The 16,780-nt window shown below is 40.4% G+C and overlaps 1 protein-coding gene across 1 annotated transcript in view; it reads left to right on the top strand.

Moving 5' to 3' along the window:
- The first annotated feature begins 2,936 nt into the window (after positions 1-2,936).
- DPYSL3 (dihydropyrimidinase like 3) overlaps positions 2,937-16,780 on the top strand; it is a 113,437-nt gene continuing 99,593 nt past the window's right edge. The window contains exon 1 of the mRNA XM_060143918.1: positions 2,937-3,505. Coding sequence (XP_059999901.1) covers positions 3,125-3,505 — 381 coding nt within the window. The 5' untranslated portion in view covers positions 2,937-3,124. The remainder of the gene's footprint in view (positions 3,506-16,780) is intronic.

Below are 16,780 nucleotides of genomic sequence, written 5' to 3'. Positions count from 1 at the left end.
GTTTTTAAGAGCACAGGCTCTGAATTAGCTGGTAGAGGATATGAATTCTAGCTTGAAGTACTAGGCATGATACTTTGGGCAAGGGACTTAACTTGTCTAGGCCTCGTTTTCCCCACCAGTAAAATGAGAATAATAATCATCCCCAATTTATGGGGTTGTTAGGAAGGTTAAGGCAATGCATATGGAATTCTCAGCACAATGTCTTTTACTCAAGGAATGAAGTCCTTAATAATCCTGTCAAGTGGGTGAGGTAAATATGAAGGAGAAAGACATCTAGAAGTTAAGTAAGATGCTTGGCCTAAGGCCACATAGTTGCAGAACTGGAGTCAGATCAACCGTTCCCATTTCAGTCTTCATTTCAAGACTGCTTGGCTTTCTTAATTAAACACATATGTGCATATGCAGCTGTTGACTCTTAAATGTGATGTTTCATCAACAAATGTAATTATGGAGCATACACATTGCAACAGACTAGTCATGAGGCAATGCAGCTCTAAAAATGGGGCTTATCTGCCCCCACACGTGGGAGCACAGACAAGCCTGCATCTACATTCAGAATGTGCTTGTCTCAAAGGAAACCTTGGACGCTTGGCCCATACTTTGCTTCCAGTTGTGATTCTGTTATAACTTGGACATTTACTCAGAGCTTCAGCTTCTTCTCTAGTAAAATAATGGCACCTCCCTTGTAGCGTTATTAAGATTAATCAAGACGCAGTGGAAATCCTTACGACTGAAGCTGGCACAGAATAAATTTCTAATAAATGTTAGCTAATAGCTTTACCATTGCCCTTGCTGACGGTGGAGGTGTCAGTGGCGTTTACAGAGAGTCAGATGGGGAAGACTTCAAGTCTTTCCTGACCAGCCAATTAAAATGTTGGCTATCTTATTTTCTACATAGCTCTTGTGGCTATCCGACCTAATCTTTCTTACTTACTGTCAGTTCCCTGCCACTAGAATTATGTTCCACAGAGGAGGGAACCCAGAACAATGCTGGACACATAGCAAGTGTCCCACTAACAGTCTGTAGGTGAATTAATGAAAGGAGGAAAGATGAGAGCAATAGGAAAGAGGAGGGGGGAAGTAACCTATGGGAGCAAAGAGGGAGGGAATGGCCTGTTTCCCTGATTTCTCACATGAACTTCGGAGTCTATCCATCATCAACCAGCATTTGTTAAAAAGGAGCAGCTGCCCTGAAGAAGTCAGCTTAAGAAATCACGAGTAATTTTGATAGAACACAGACAGGTTTTAAGTGTTTCTCCTCACTCGGGATAAGTAGAACTTGTGTCAACATACTTGGCTTTGATCTGAGTTCATGTCAACTTCCACCCCTCAAACCTCCAAGGCTTTTACAGGCCTTTCAACGAGATCCCATTTTCCAATATCCTAATTCCCCCCCATATTGGAGTTCAGAGTTTCAGTTCATCAACTTCAGTGCAGATGCCTTTAAACATCCTTTCTGTGTGCATGAGAAGCCTGCCAGATGCTTATGGGCATTACATGAATTAATACATATATGCGAAACAATTACATTAATGAGTGGCACACAGCAACCACATCATAAATGTTCCCTATTGTTGTTCTTATTATTGTCATCATTATCCATTCATTCAAAAAGGATTTACAGAGTACCTTAGGTGCCTATAGATGCTCTAGACTCAAGATATTCGAAGGTAGACTAAACAGATGGGGTATATGCCTTCGTGGAGCTTATGATGTAGTGGAGAATTCAGAAGATGAAGTTGGGCAGACTAGTGAATGACTGAGCTACCCAGATGGGTGGTTGTAGTCTACACTCTTGGTGGGGACAGGCCTCCATCTGCCTTGTTTCACACTGTTGCTCCAGTACCTTCTGAAGAGCATAGTAGGCACACAGTTCACGTTGGAAGACTAAATAACCGCATGAGTGAATTTCTGAGACGGGGCCCAGTTGAAGGTGAGCGTTACAGGTTCAGGGTTTAGGCTGTGTGGGCACCTACGATGTGAGCTCTGCAGTTTGTGGACTCTGTGTTTATGTGGCAAAGTCTGGCTTAGAGTGCATGTGGGTGGACGTGGAGAAGAGGATGAGGTTGTGAGAGTGTGCACCAGCACCAGTAAAACCTGTGTGTGTGTCAGCTAACAGGAACAGCAAAGTCTTTGGTTGTCCATTTTTGAGGTAAATCTGGACCCTTGTGTGAGGTCAAGGGTACAGTTCTGGCCTCAGTAAGTGAGGTATCAGCCAGGGGGCTGTGCTATGAAGACAGGGTATGAAGAGTATTTTGCAAGGCAAGTCTGATCTGTTGTGTAATTGTGTGTGATGCAAATTAAGGGTGGATAAAAAGCAAAATCTAGGGTGGTAGATATGAAGTAAGAATGGGTTGAAATGTGTGAGTCAGTTACAGGTTTTTGTGATTGTCAGTGAAGTAAGCTGGTCTGTCTGTAGGGCTCTGTAAACCAATAATTCAGGAGTTCATTATGTGAGGGTGCAGGTTTGTGAGGCAGATTCTAGAACTGGGAGCAATTGTGAGACAATTCTAAGATTAGGATGAGACAGGTCTGGGACTGTGAGTCTGGTAAATCTGAGTTTGTGCGTGTGTGTTGCTCTAAATCAGGAAGGACTTGGCTTTTAAATCAACCCACCTGAGTCAACAGGTTTCTTTACCTTAGTAGGGCAGAGAGACTTGTGTTTGGAAGGCCAACTCCGGAGTGAGTGTGTGTAAAGCAGGGTTTGTGCGCACGTGTGAGTGAGGCGAGTTCTTGAGGGTGAATCTGAGGGTTGCTGGGCGAGCGGGAAGCGTGCGTGTGTGTGTGTGCGCGCGCGCGCCAAATTGGATTTCTCCTTTGGATGGGCGGCGGGGAAGCGTGATCGCGGGAGGCCACACGTTAGGGTCTGGGCGCGCAGGAGGTGCGGCCGGCAGGGCGGGCGAGGCGGGCGAGTAGAACACGCCGCCGCTCCGGCCCCCGCGCCGCGCTCGCTGGCTCGGGGCTCGCAGGGGACTGGCAGGAACCGGAGCAGCACTGCCGCCTCTGGCGCGAAGGCTCAGGCGCCTCCTCCCTCCCCAATCACTGTGGCTCGGCGCACGCTGCCGGCGGCTGCCCTTTCCGCCTCTCGGGAAGAGGACCCGTGGGCCACTGTCGCGATCCAACCATGGCCTCGGGCCGCAGAGGCTGGGACAGCTCCCACGAAGACGATCTGCCCGTGTACCTGGCCAGGCCGGGCACCACCGACCAGGTCCCGCGGCAGAAGTACGGCGGCATGTTCTGCAACGTGGAGGGCGCTTTCGAGAGCAAGACGCTGGATTTCGATGCCCTGAGCGTGGGGCAGCGGGGCGCGAAGACTCCCCGGAGCAGCCAGGGCAGCGCCCGAGGCTCGGGGAGCCGGTCCGGCGCCGAGGGGGACACACCGCGCCGGGGCCAAGGCCGAGAGGAGAGCCGGGAGCCCGCGCCCGCGTCGCCCGCTCCCGCTGGGGTGGAGATCCGGAGCGCCACGGGCAAGGAGGTTTTGCAGAACCTCGGCCCCAAGGACAAGGTAGGTGGGCCCGGATCTCCTCTCTGCCTGCCCTCGTTCCCTTCCCAGCCCGGGGCGCCATGGCCCAGGCGCAACTTTCTCCTGCTCACTTTGCAAGGGGATGGAGGACTAGGGGGAGGAAAAGGGCATCCTCCTCTGAGTGCAGCGAGCCCTCCCGGCCCGGATCTGGATTATTCGCGCGTGTCTTCAACTGTAGCATCTCAGTGCGCGCGGGACGGGGTGCGTGGGTCCCCTCGCCTCCCTGCCGCATCCCCGGGCCATCGGTTCTGTGTGGGTGTGTCAGCCGGGCCAGCCCAGGAGGGCTGAGTGATTTCCAGCCCTTCTCTAGGTCTGAGTACCCATTAGCACAATTGTCTTGGTCTCCCCTCTGACTCTAGATAAAATCTCAACCCAGGTCACCAGGGCAGAGGGCAGACTGGTCCTGGGAAAATGGGGTCATCTCCATAGTACCCGGATGAAAGTACAGGGTGGGCGGTCTCCCCTCTCACTCTTCCGACATAAGCTCTGTCCCTGAAACTTTTGAGTGTGGAGCCACTAGACTAAACACCCAAAACCCCATGCCTCTCTTCTGTCCTAGATCGACATTTCACATCTCTGTTTGTAAAGAGTATATTTGTGTAGGTAGCTTGGCACAAGACTGGGGATCCAGCTGTCTTTGGAAGAGTATTAATTGTATTTTTTAAAAAATAGGCGAGAGGATTAAGGGTGCACATTAAACTAGCGCGAGCTGCAAGTTCCCTGCTGCTTTTCCTTGTGCCAAAGCCAATTTCTTGTGTGTGTTTTTTAGAAACTCATGTCACACTGAGCTGACTTAAGATATGGCACCGAAAGCCAGCTTGCCCTGATTTATTTGTTTATTTCATAGAAAATCAGGACCATAGTCCAGAAAATTCAGGGCCTGGGCAGAGTTGGAGTATTCAGAGTTCAAACAGACGCTTTTGAGTTGGGGAACAATAGTAATCAGATACCTCACCCTTGTCTAGATAATGGCTGCAAAATCCAGCTGCATATATTATACTGCACTAATACTGTTATGAATAATAACCTGAAATGGAAATGTTTGCCTGAGAACTATTACAGTTAATGCTAACCCAAGTTTTAGATGTTTTTCCATTAAAATGCAGCGAGCCAGTGAAAGGACAGGACTTCTCTGCACTGTGTGATTTTTGGAAGTTTAAAAATAATAAAGCTTTAAGTATTAATAGTGGGAAAGAAAGTACCGAAATTAGTACTGTTTTAAGGTGCCTTTGGGGAACAATGTCATTGTGCCTTGGAATCACTTACTTAGTTTGTGATTTTCACATCATCCTTAGTATACGGGATTTCTCTAGGCCTTGCTCAAATACCCTTCTAGGAAAATCTTCTGATATTTTGGAAAGGGTTTGGCTGATTTCTAAACTGAAGAATGGCCCTAGGGAAAGGTTGTTGCCTCTCTTCAGGTCTGACTTTGATCAGTATTGAAATGTTCCCTTCTTGACTCTAAGGGGTGGGAGAGGTGATGGAAAAGGTCGGTAACAATTGCCCCGAGTCAGTGCTATTCCCTTTGCTGGAACACCCCTGATGTAAGCCAGATAATATGCCTGGTTTGCAAGATTTAAGAATGGTAACTAGAGAAAGGGAAAATGTTCCTCTTTTAAACCCAACAAGTCTTTCGTTTTCCTTCCTTTTGCAAACCCTGTACTTTTGCCTCGTAATTGAAAAATAATAATACAACCAGGATTTCTAGTGCTACATGGTTATTTCTAAGTTTGGGTTTGCTGTCAGCTTCATCCAGACCATGTTATTATCTCTAATTTGGTTGAATCACACTGTTAGAAGAGACAGCAGAGGTTATCTACTTCTGAACTTGATTATCTCCTTGAGGATAGGGATCGGGTGTTTGGATTTATCTTTGTGGCTGAAATGCCTGGCACGTTGGAGGTGCTGGATAAAACTTTGATAAAACCCCCTTAACGAACCCATCTCTTTTGCTACATAGGTACAAAATCATCATCTGGCCTCTGTTTAAATACTGCCATTTTCAGGGAGCTCACTTCTTCATGAAGCCATTTTGGATGACTTTATGTTAAAAAAATTAAATAAGCCCAAGTCTACCACCTGCAGTTTCTACAAACTATTCTTAGTTCTGACCACTGGAAATATAAGAATAACTATGTTTCCTTATTCTGAGATATCTTAATCATTTTAGGCATGTAGGCTTGTGTATCTGTCAGAAAAGGTGGGGTGATGCCACAGTAACAAACAGTCCCCAAATCTCAGTGGCTTAATCAAACAATAACTGTTTTTTGCTCCTGCTCCTTGTCTGTGATGTATCTGCAGGGCCGCTCTGTTCATTATTGCTCCTCAGAGACCTAGATTGATGGAGGTCCCATGTCCTCACATCCATGGTGGGAAAAGCATGTGGTAAATTGCTCACAGACTCTTAAACTCCCACACTGAAGTCACGAGCATGACTTATGCTCATATTTCATGGGCCAGAGCAAATCATCAGTCCATGTCCAACTTCTGAAGAACTGAGAAAGTACAATCTTACTGGGATCCTGTAAGATAGAGGTTAGAAATATTTGGGAAATAGCTTTAAGATCTCTCCCAGATCTGGGGTGCATTAGTGGGATGAAAACTGGCTCAACCCTTACAAATTATGTGACCATAAATGTGTAACTTATTCTCTGTGCCTTAGTTTTTCTCTTTTGCAAAATGCAGATAACAGTGACTACTTTGCGTATGGTGCTCAATACATGTATGTTACTGTTACTCATTGATTTTTACTGCCTTTTATATGTTTTAGAGCAATTACCACATTCTTGCTAAAATTCTCTTTTTTAGCCTTATTATTCCTAGCTTCTTCAGCTCTGCATTGTATGAGCCTTTTATCACTTGGATTTCCTTTTCAGGTTATACTATATTTTGTAAATATTCTTTTGAAAATATAGTGCCCAGAACTGAACACAGTGTTCTAGATGGGATGTGGCCATGGCAAAATGCATTAGGCTAGTTACTTTCCGTGATTTATACACAGCATATGTTTCTGTAGTAAAGATTACACGTAATAATTCATTAATCCATGTCCTACTGTTGTCTCCATAATAAACTCCATGTCATGCAGCCTTCAGAAACTTTTCCACATAAGCCAGGATATCTACATACTATGTTGGTACAGTTGAACTTAAAACCAAAAGGAAAAAAATATTTTAACGGCAGGATTTTTTCCCTCTGTAATATTCATCACCATTTTGCTTATTTTTCTATTATAATGATAATTTTGAAGCTTAATTCTATAGTACAATATCCCTTACTCCAGTTTTGGACTATCTGCAGATTTGATAATAAATATCTCTTTTTGAGCACTTTCTATGTGCCTGACATCTCTATCTCTATCTCTTCATCTGTGTCTTTTCTGGACATGTTACTGTAATGCAAAGGCAAGGACGGACCTTCCCACTACATACACCTTAGAAACCTTCTCCATCTCCCTGCCAGTCCATTATTCAGAATTCTTGGAGCTCAGTTGCTCAGTCTTTGAGAACAGTTGCTGCAAAATCCTTATTCTTCCAAGTTGATTTTGAAGCTATAGAAAGAGGTTTTTAAAATATCATGATAAAATTAAAATATGCTTTGTCTCTAGCATACCTAGTTATTAATTCCCACCTGAAGGAAATGAGTTTAGTTAATAAAAGAATAAATTATGAAAGTGTTAAATAACAAAAGTGTTTGGCAGAATAAAAATGTAAAAAATATCACTGAGTTTTACTCCAAATGCCAGGTTCCAGGTTTGAGGTATCACTGGCTGTTTGTATTGTGGTTCTGGATCTATTTGTAAACACCTTATTAAATTATGTATTTACATTTTTCTCATGATAGGCATTCATATTGCCAAACTCTTCCACACAACTTTTTGTTTATGATTTTTGACAGTCAGTACATAAAAAAGCAGTTCTAAGTGAAAAGTAAATATTTTTTTCACCCTTTGTCAAGATGGTTTCCATGCATGCAGAAAGGAAATCACTTCTAGCAGTGAGGAAATTACTAAAGGGAGGAGAATTATGATATATAGTCTGCCAAGAGCAAATGATTCTGCAGACTCTGTCATCCAGTGAAAACAAAGACATTATGATTATGTGGGTCTATTGATAACTCCCTTTCGGGAACTGGGGGTCATTTCTAGTTCCCCGCTTCTCACGTGGGCCACTTTTGTGCAAGATTTTTCCCTATGAAGTCAGCAGGGCTTTGGGGTCTAGGAGGAGAGGATTTGAAACAAATGAGCTGTGCCTCTTACCTTTTACCATTTGTCTTTGTTGTCCTGGGTGATGGTTTTCAAAATGATTCAGAGAAATTGAAGTCTTCCTCCTTAACTTTCACAAAGGAAGACAGCTGGCAATAGAATTCTAGGCTTATAAAGGCCTCTCTAGTCATCCAGATCGAAACACTGTAGTGTAAATGAATTTTACAAGGCTGCTCGGACAAACTAAAGTTTGCACTCAGGCTGGGAAAAGAAGTTCTTACTTACCTGGCCCTCAGGCCACACTTGAATCTGGGAGTACATTTACTTAGCCAAACTTGGGTGTGTTTGAAACCATTCAGAACTTTAGTTTAGTCTGACAGTAAGCATTTGAGGGACATAAAAAATGTGCCTTCTAAGTAGTGCTGCGATTGGCAGAGTTCCCTCAAAGTAATGGGCCCTGGAGACAAGGTTTTGCTGACGGCTCTTGTAAGTAATGTTTTGGAAGCCAGAGGTTGGTCTGTGATACTTTTCTGTGAGTGATTTCTATAGCTGATTCTCTTTATGATAAGTTTCCAGTAATCAAATAATGTTCCTGTGAGACAGTGGATAAAGCTTCCTAGGAAGAGGAAATCTGGCCGAGGGGAATGGAATCCTTGAATGCAAGTTCAGCCCTTCTTTTGCAAGAGGAGGCAGAAGGTCTATTTGGGTGTGTAAGCACTTTTAAAAAACTAAACTTTCAGGAAAATGTCATGTTAAAATATATCTGTATTCTTAATGTGGGCTCACATGGCATTCAAAAAATAGTTCAACACCATCAAAAAAACAGTGAGATGAGGCAGAAAAAAAAGACAACTGGATAAAGCATTAGCTTCCTTTAACCAGCTAGCTATACAATTTAGGAAAGTTACCTCCCTTTTCTCTGAGTTTTAGTTTCCTCCTTTCTAAAATGAAGGGGCTGGACCAGTGGTCTATAAACTTTTCTGATTGTGTACCTTTATGCAAAAATTTTTTGAGCATGCTCTCTTTCTATATATGTGTATATATACATATATGTACACACATGTGCATATATATAAATTACATATACAAATAATATATTAATATCTTATGACATTATTAGATACAAAGAAAAAGTACAAACTAAAAAAGAAGAGATATCATCATAACTATAAATCGTGATATTTTTTTCTTGTACCCTGGTGGCTCATCTTGCCCACCCAGCTGGGTGAGTGCTTGTTAAGTCTATGATCTTTGGAACAAAGCCATAGCAGTCAGTGGTTCTAATATCAATATAATAGTCATTAATGAGTTCACTGTCAGCCTGAGTTCTTCAGGGACATGTCGTCTTTTATGGACCAACATCTAAGAGAAAAGTTTCAAACCATTGAAGGCTTGTGATGAGGCTGCAGGCCAGGCGATGGCTACTGCTCAGTGTACTCTTTAAAAATATATGTCTGGGGTTGGGCCACTGGGGTGTGGATAACCAGGGTCACCATAAATACGATGAGGAGTCCCCAGATCTCCCTTCATGCACTAATTTTCTCTTTTCTCATTGATTCAAAAACATTTACTAAGCACCAGCTATGTAGGTGAGCAATCAAAAACTAATGTTAGAGGAACAAAGGTGAACCAAATAGATGCACGTGAGGAAAACAGAAACTGCCTTTTGTCATAATGTCTCAGAGAAAACTGCCATTAACACAGGAGTGTATTTTCTTTACTCCAAAATAAAAGTGGGAACATGCGGTATTATCTGTTTTTAAACAGTCTTTTTTACCACTTTTTAAAACATTTAATAAACTTTATTTCTGAGAGCAGGTTTAGGTTCCTTGCAAAATTGGGTGGAAAGTACAGAGATTTCCCATATTTCTCCTGCGCCCTCCATTATCAGCTTCCCCTACCAGAGTGGTATATTTGTTGCAATTGATGGACCTATTGACACATTCTCTTCACCCAAAGTCCATAGTTTACATTAGGGTTCACTCTTGGTGTTGTGCATTCTGTGGATTTTGACAAATGTATAGTGACATGTGTCCATTAGTACAGTATCATACAGAGTATTTTCACTGCCCTAAAAATCCTTTGTGTTCTGCCTGTTCATCCCTCCCTTTCTTCTAACCCCTGACGACTATAAATATCTTTACTGTTTCTATAGTTTTGCCTTTTCCAGAATGTCATGCAGTTGGAATCATATAATATCTAACCTTTTCAATTGCTTTCTTTTACTCAGTAATGTGCATTTAAATTTCTTCTGTGTCCTTTCATGGCTTGATAGCACATTTCTTTTTAGCACTAAATATTCCATTGTCTAGATTAACTACAGTTTATTTATCCATTCACTGAAGGACATTTTAGCTGTGTCCAAGTTTTGGCAATTAGGACTTAAAGCTGCTGTAAACATTCATTTGCAGCTTTTCGTGTGGACATAATTTTTTTTCTCTTTTATTTATTTATTATTTATTTTTAATAGATCTTTATTGGAGTATAATTACTTCGCAATACTGTGTTAGTTTCTGTTATACACCCAAGTGAATCAGCCATATGCATACATATATCCCCATGTCCCCTCCCTCTTGCGTCTCCCTCCCTCCCACCCATCCTATCCCACCCCTCTAGGTCGTCGCAAAGCACTGAGCTGATCTCCCTGTGCTATGCGGCTGCTTCCCACCAGCTAAGTATTGTACATTCGGTAGTATATATATGTCGATGTTACTCTCACTTTGCCCCAGCTTCTCCCTCCCCCACCCGTGTCCTCAAGTCCATTCTCTTGGCCATAAATGTTTAGTTCATTTGAGTAAGTTGAGTGTGATTGCTGGATCATATGATGAGTATGTTTAGTTTTGTAAGAAATATCCAAAGTAGAAGAAGTAAGAAGTCTTTCAAAGTAGCTGTACCATTTTGTATTCCCACCAGCAATGAATGAGAATTCCTTTCGCTCCACATCCTTGCCAGCATTTGGTGTTATCGCTATTTTGGATTTTCGCCATTCTGATAGGTGTGTAGTAGTATGTCATTGTTGCTTTAATTTGCAATTCCCTAATGACGTGCAACGCTGAACATATTTTTATATGCTTACTTGTCATCTGTATATCTTCTTCTTGTGAGGTGTCTGTTCAGGTCTTTTGCCCATTTTTAAATTGGGTTGTTCATTTTATTATTGTTTATTGTTTTAAGAGTTCTTTGTATTTTTTGGATAAGAATCGTTTATCTCGTGTGCCTCTTGCAAGTATTTTCTCCCAGTCTGTGGCTTCTAATTCTCTTAACATTTTCTTTTGTGGGGCAGAAGTTTTTAAATTTTAATCAAGTCCAGCTTACCCATTATTTCTTTCATGGATTGTACCTTTGTTGTTGTATCTAAAAAGTCATTGTCATACCCAAGGTCATCTAGGTTTTCTTCTATCTGATTTTCTAGGCGTTTAGAATTTTGCATTTTATTGATACATTTAGGTTTGTGATCCATTTTGAGTTAAATTTTATAAAGGGCATAGGATCTGTGCCTAGATTCATTTTGTTGCATGTGGATGACCAGTTGTTCCAGCACCATTTGTTGAAAAAGACTATCTTTGCTCCATTGTATTCCCTTTGTTCCTTTGTCCAAGATCAGTTGCCTGTATTTATATGGTTCTATTTCTAGGTTCTCTATTCTGATCCATTAATCTATTTCTTTATCCATTTGCCAAAACCACTCTGTCTTGATTACTGTAAGTGTTGAAGTTGGATAATGTCAGTTCCTTAGAGTTTCTCACCATTAAGTGTTCAGATTGTCCATTCCTTCTTGTGTGAGTTTCAGCGGATTGTGTCTTTCAAGGAATTAGTCCATTTCATCTGGGTTATAAAAATTATGGGTGTAGAGTATTTCATAATATTCCCTTATTATCCTTTTAGTGTACATGGGATCTATAGTGATGTCCCCTCTTTTATTTTTGATATAAGTAATTTATGTCTTCTCTTTTTTCCTTAATTATCCTGCGTAGATGCTTATCAATTTTATTGATCTTTTTGAAAAATTAGCTTTTCGTTTAATTTTCTCTACTGCTGTTTTTTTTGATTTATGTTCTAATTTTTATTCTTTCTTTTCTCCTCCTTACTTTGGATCTAATTTGTCTTTCTTTTCTAGTTTCTTAAGATGGAAGCTTACACTATTTATTTTAGATCTTTCTTCTTTTCTAATATATGCATTCAGTGTTATAAATTTCCCTCTAAGCAGTGCTTTAATTGCATCCCACGGATTTTGATATGTTGTATTTTCACTTTTATTTAGCTCAAAACATTTTAAAATTCCTTTTGAGATTTCTGCTTTGACCTGTGTGTTACTTAGAAGGGTGTTGTTTAATCTCCAATTATTTGGGGGATTTTCCAGCTATCTTTCTCTTATTGATTTCTAGTTTAATTCTATTGTGGTCTGAGAATAAATATTATATGATTTCTATTCTCTTAAATTTGTTAAAGTATGTTTTATAGCCCAGAATGTGGTATATCTTGGTGAATATTCTGTGTGAGCTTGAGAAGAATGTATAGTCTGCTGTTGTTGGACAAAATAGTCTGTGGCTATCAGTTATATCTAGTTTATTGATAGTCCTGTTGAGTTCAGCCATGTCTTTATTGATTTTCTGCCTGCTGGATTTGTCCATTTTGGATAGAGGGGGGTTAAAATCTCTAAGTCTAGCAGTGGATTTATCTATTTCTCCTGGCAATTCTATCAGATTTTGCCTCACATACTTTGATGCTCTGTTTTTAGGCATGTATACATTAAGAATTGTTATGCCTTCCTTTAGCATTGACCCCTTTATCATTATGTAATGCCCTTCTTTATACCTGATAACTTTCCTACTTGAAGTCTGCTCTGAAATTAATACAGCTACTCCTGCTTTCTTTTAATTAGTATTAGCATGGTATGTTTTTCTCCATTTATCTACTTTTAGTTTATATGTGTCTTTATATCTAAAGTTGATTTCTTGTAGACGACGTATAGCTGGGTTGTGTTTTTTGATCAGCTCTGACCATCTGTCTTTTAATTGGTGCATTTAGACCATTCACATTCAAAATGATTATTGATATAGTTGGGTTAATATTTACTGTATTTGTTAGTGTTTTCTACTTGTTGTCCTTGTTCTTATTTTTGTCTTCCATTCTTTTTTTGCCTTTTATGATTTTAATTGAGCATTTTATGCGACTCCATTTTCTCTGTTTTCTTCGCCTATCAGTTATACTTCTTTTTTACTTTTCTTATTGGTTGCACTAGAGTTTGCAATATCCATTTACAACTAACCCAAGTCTACTTTTCAAATAACACTGTGCTGCTTCACAGGTAGTACAAGTACCATATAGTAACCAAATAGTCTCATTTCTTCCCACCTGTTCCTTGTGTCATTGCTGATATTCATTTCACTTATATATAAGCATAAATAAATAAATAAAGGAATACATTTTTGCTATTATTATTTTGAACAAATTGTTACATATTAAATCAATTAAAAATAAAAAATTTTATTTTGTCTTCACTTGTTCCTTCTCCTGTGCTCTTCCTGTCTTTATGTAGATCCAGATTTCTGAGCTATACCATTTTCCTTCTCTTCAAAGAACTTCTCTGAACATTTCTTACAAGGCAGATCTATTGCCGACAAATTCCCTCAATTTTCGTTTGTCTGAGAAAGTCTTTACTTCTCCTTCACTTTTGAAGGATATTTTGCAAGTTCAGATTTCTAGTCTGTTTTTTTTCTCTCTCAGTACTTTAAGTATTTTACTCCATTCTCTTCTTGCTTGCATCATTTCTGAGAAGTCAGATGCAGTACTTATCTTTGCTCCTCTGTAGGTAAGGTGTTTTTACCCCCTCTGGCTTCTTTCAAGATTTTTTTTATCTCTGATTTAATGAAATTTGAATATGATATGCCTAGGTGTAGTTTTTTCATTTGTTTGCTTTGTTTTTTTGGCTTACCATTCTGTGAGTTTCCTGGATCTGTGGTTTGGTGTCTTGACATTAATTTGGGGGAAATTCTCAGTCATTATTGCTTTAAATATTGCTTCTGTTTCTTTCTTCTCCTTCTGGTATTCCCATTATGTACATGTTACACCTTATGTAGTTGTCCCAACGTTCTTGGATATTCTCTTCTGGTTTTTTTTTCTTTTTCAGTCTTTTTTCTCTTTCCTCAGTTTTGGAAGTTTCTGTGGTTATAACCTCACATTCAGAGTTCAGGTTTTCCTCAGTTGTATCTAATCTACTAAAGAGCCCATCAAAGGCATTCTTCATTTCTGTTACAGTGTTTTTGTTCTCTAGCAATTTTTTTGATTCTTTGTTAGAATTTCCATCTCTCTGCTTATATTATATCTCTGTTCTTGCATGTTGTCTACCTTTTTCATTGACACCCTTAACATATTAATCATACTTCTTCCAAATTCCTTGTCTGATAATTCCAACATTCCTGACATATATGACTCTGTTTCTAATGCTTATTCAATCTCTTCAAACTGTGGGGTATTTTTTTGTTGGTTTGTTTATTTTGCTTTTAGTATGCCTCATTATTTATTATTATTATTTAAAAATATTTATTTATTTAGCCGTGCGGGGTCTTAGTTGCGGCACGCAGGATCTTTGTGGCAGCATGCGTGATCTTTAGTTGCAGCATGCAAACTCTTAGTTGTGGCATGTGGGATCTAATTCCCTTACCAGGGATCAAACTGGGGCCCCCTGCATTGGGAGCCTGGAGCCTTAGCCTCTGGACCACCAGGGAAGTCCCTGCCTTGTTATTTTTTTTTGAAAACTGGACACAATATACTGGGTAAAAGGAACTACAATAAATAGACCTTTACTAATGTGGTGGTAAGATGTGGATGTAGGGGAAGCATTCTGTAGTGCTATGATTAGGTCTCAGTCTTTTGGTGAACCTGTGCCTCTGAACTGTGAACTTCACCAATTTCACAGTCCTTCCCTGCCACCTATTAGGTGGGACAGGGTGGCTGGAGGGGGCTGGAGTTGCCTATTTTCCTTCTCCCACACAGGAGGCTGGAGGTGGCTAGTGCTGGGTATTTCTTCCTCCCCCTCAGGGAGGTTAGGCTCTGATAAATTAGTTACTTCTGAAGGCAGGCCTTGTTAAGAACAGAATGCTCTGGTGTATTTCAAAAGTGTTCTTTTTCTCCTCCCCCTGCCAGAAGCAGCAGGGGATTTTTCTCTGATTTTTTGCTCTGAGGACCGGGGGAAGCTCTTGGAGGTAACAGTCACAGAACTGTGAGCGTTCTCTGTTACCGGGATCACTGGGTCCCCTGAAGTTTTTAACTCTCAGAGTTGCCCAAGCTGAGCCTCCAGCAATTCATCAGTCCCAGTTCAGGTTTTCCTACCTTGGCACTGGTTCCCTTGGTAGTGTTTGCTTCTGATTTTCTGTTCAGGTAAGTTGTGATTCCGTATTCACCTGTTTTCTCCAGTTTGGGGGGCAGTGGTTTTCCCTGTGTCCTCACGTTACGAGTTGTTTGTGTGTTAGTTTGCTCAGCGTTTTCCTTGTCAGGATGGAGTGGCAACTTCTTAGCTCCTTACATGTTGGATCTGAAACCCTAAACTATTTTTTTAAACTTAACTTATTATGACGTCTTTACAGAGCTTCAAAGATTTTCCAAAATATAACTTATAATAGCAGTGTAGTACTCTACTGTGAGGCATCACATATTTAATCACTTATGCCTTTTAATTGGACATTTATATTTTTGTTTTCAGTTTTGACTTCATTTTTACCTTCTCTTCTTTTGCTACTGCAAATAAGGAAGTGCTAGACCTCCTTCTAGCTAAATCTTTTTGCATATTCACTTCATTACCATTTGTAAGTGGAAAATTCCTAGAAATGGACACCTGTGGTGTGGTCATTTTCAGCTGCAGGAACACTGAGTATGGAATGGTTGTTTCCTATGTGAAACTTCACGCGGCAGGATTCTGCAGCGTATAAAGCCAGGAGAGTATTTTGTGTAAGTTCTGTAAGAAACACGGGTACAGTCTCGGCCAAATTGCTCAATAGCAGATGAGATTAAGGGGACACAAAGCCAGGTAAATGGGGACAAAGTAAAAGACATGGGAAGAAGAAGATTTTAAATCTCAGCTGGAGATAAAAATATAGACAGGAAGAAAGTTAAAGTTGTAAAAGGAGTTCCATGAAAAAATAGAATTTTTCTCTACCAAAGTAGTTCCCACCAAAATCTATTGTTATTTTACTTTTCCTTGAGTTTAGGGCACAAATATGAGGTTCAAGGTGTGTTCTAATGCAAAGATCCACTTAGGGAATACTAATTTACGCAAGGTACTGCTGTCTTTAACCCTCACAATAACTCTACAAAATAGGTATTAATAGCTACGTATTCTGGGAGAGAAACTGAATCTCAGAGAGATTACTTGACTTCCTGTAGTCATATAACTAGAAATGGACAAAGTAGGATTTAAGCTCTTAGACCGTCCAACTGCTTTCTATACCACTTTGCTGTTCTCCTGGTATGTGGTGGCAGCTAAGAATTAGTTCTGAATGGGGTCGAGCACCTAGCACTGGTTTGGCTAAGAGGATTATCCAGAATAAAATATCTACTGGTGAGACTTTTTGGAGAGTAAGAGGATGGGGCTTTCAGAATCGAAATAGGAAAGCAGAGTTTGGTCAAGTCCAAAGGTGAGCTCAGTGGCTAAAGCAGAAAATACTGGAAGCTAGGAGGCCCTAGAAAGAGACCAGGAGATAGAGCAAGGGAAGGAAGAAGTAGAGAAGGACTCAAGATAGTTGTCATGAAATGCACCAAATGCCTAATAATTATTTTTTTTAAATTTACTTTATTGAAGAATAGTTGATTTACAGTGTTGTGTTAATTTCTGCTATACAGCAAAATGATTCAGTTATACATGTATATTCTTTTTTATATTATTTTACATTATGGTTTGTCACAGGATATTTAATATAGTTCCCTGTGCTATACAGTAGGACCTTGTTGTTTATCCATTTTCTATGTAATAGTTTGCATCTGCTAACCCCAAACTCCCAGTCCAACTCCCCCCCCCACCCCACCCCTTCTTCCCCTTGGCAACCACAAGTCTGATC

This window comes from Lagenorhynchus albirostris, chromosome 3 (assembly GCF_949774975.1).
Source record: "Lagenorhynchus albirostris chromosome 3, mLagAlb1.1, whole genome shotgun sequence".
Lineage (NCBI taxonomy): Eukaryota > Metazoa > Chordata > Mammalia > Artiodactyla > Delphinidae > Lagenorhynchus > Lagenorhynchus albirostris.
The sequence above is the reverse complement of the archived record's forward strand: the minus strand, read 5'-3'. Positions and strand labels throughout refer to the sequence as shown.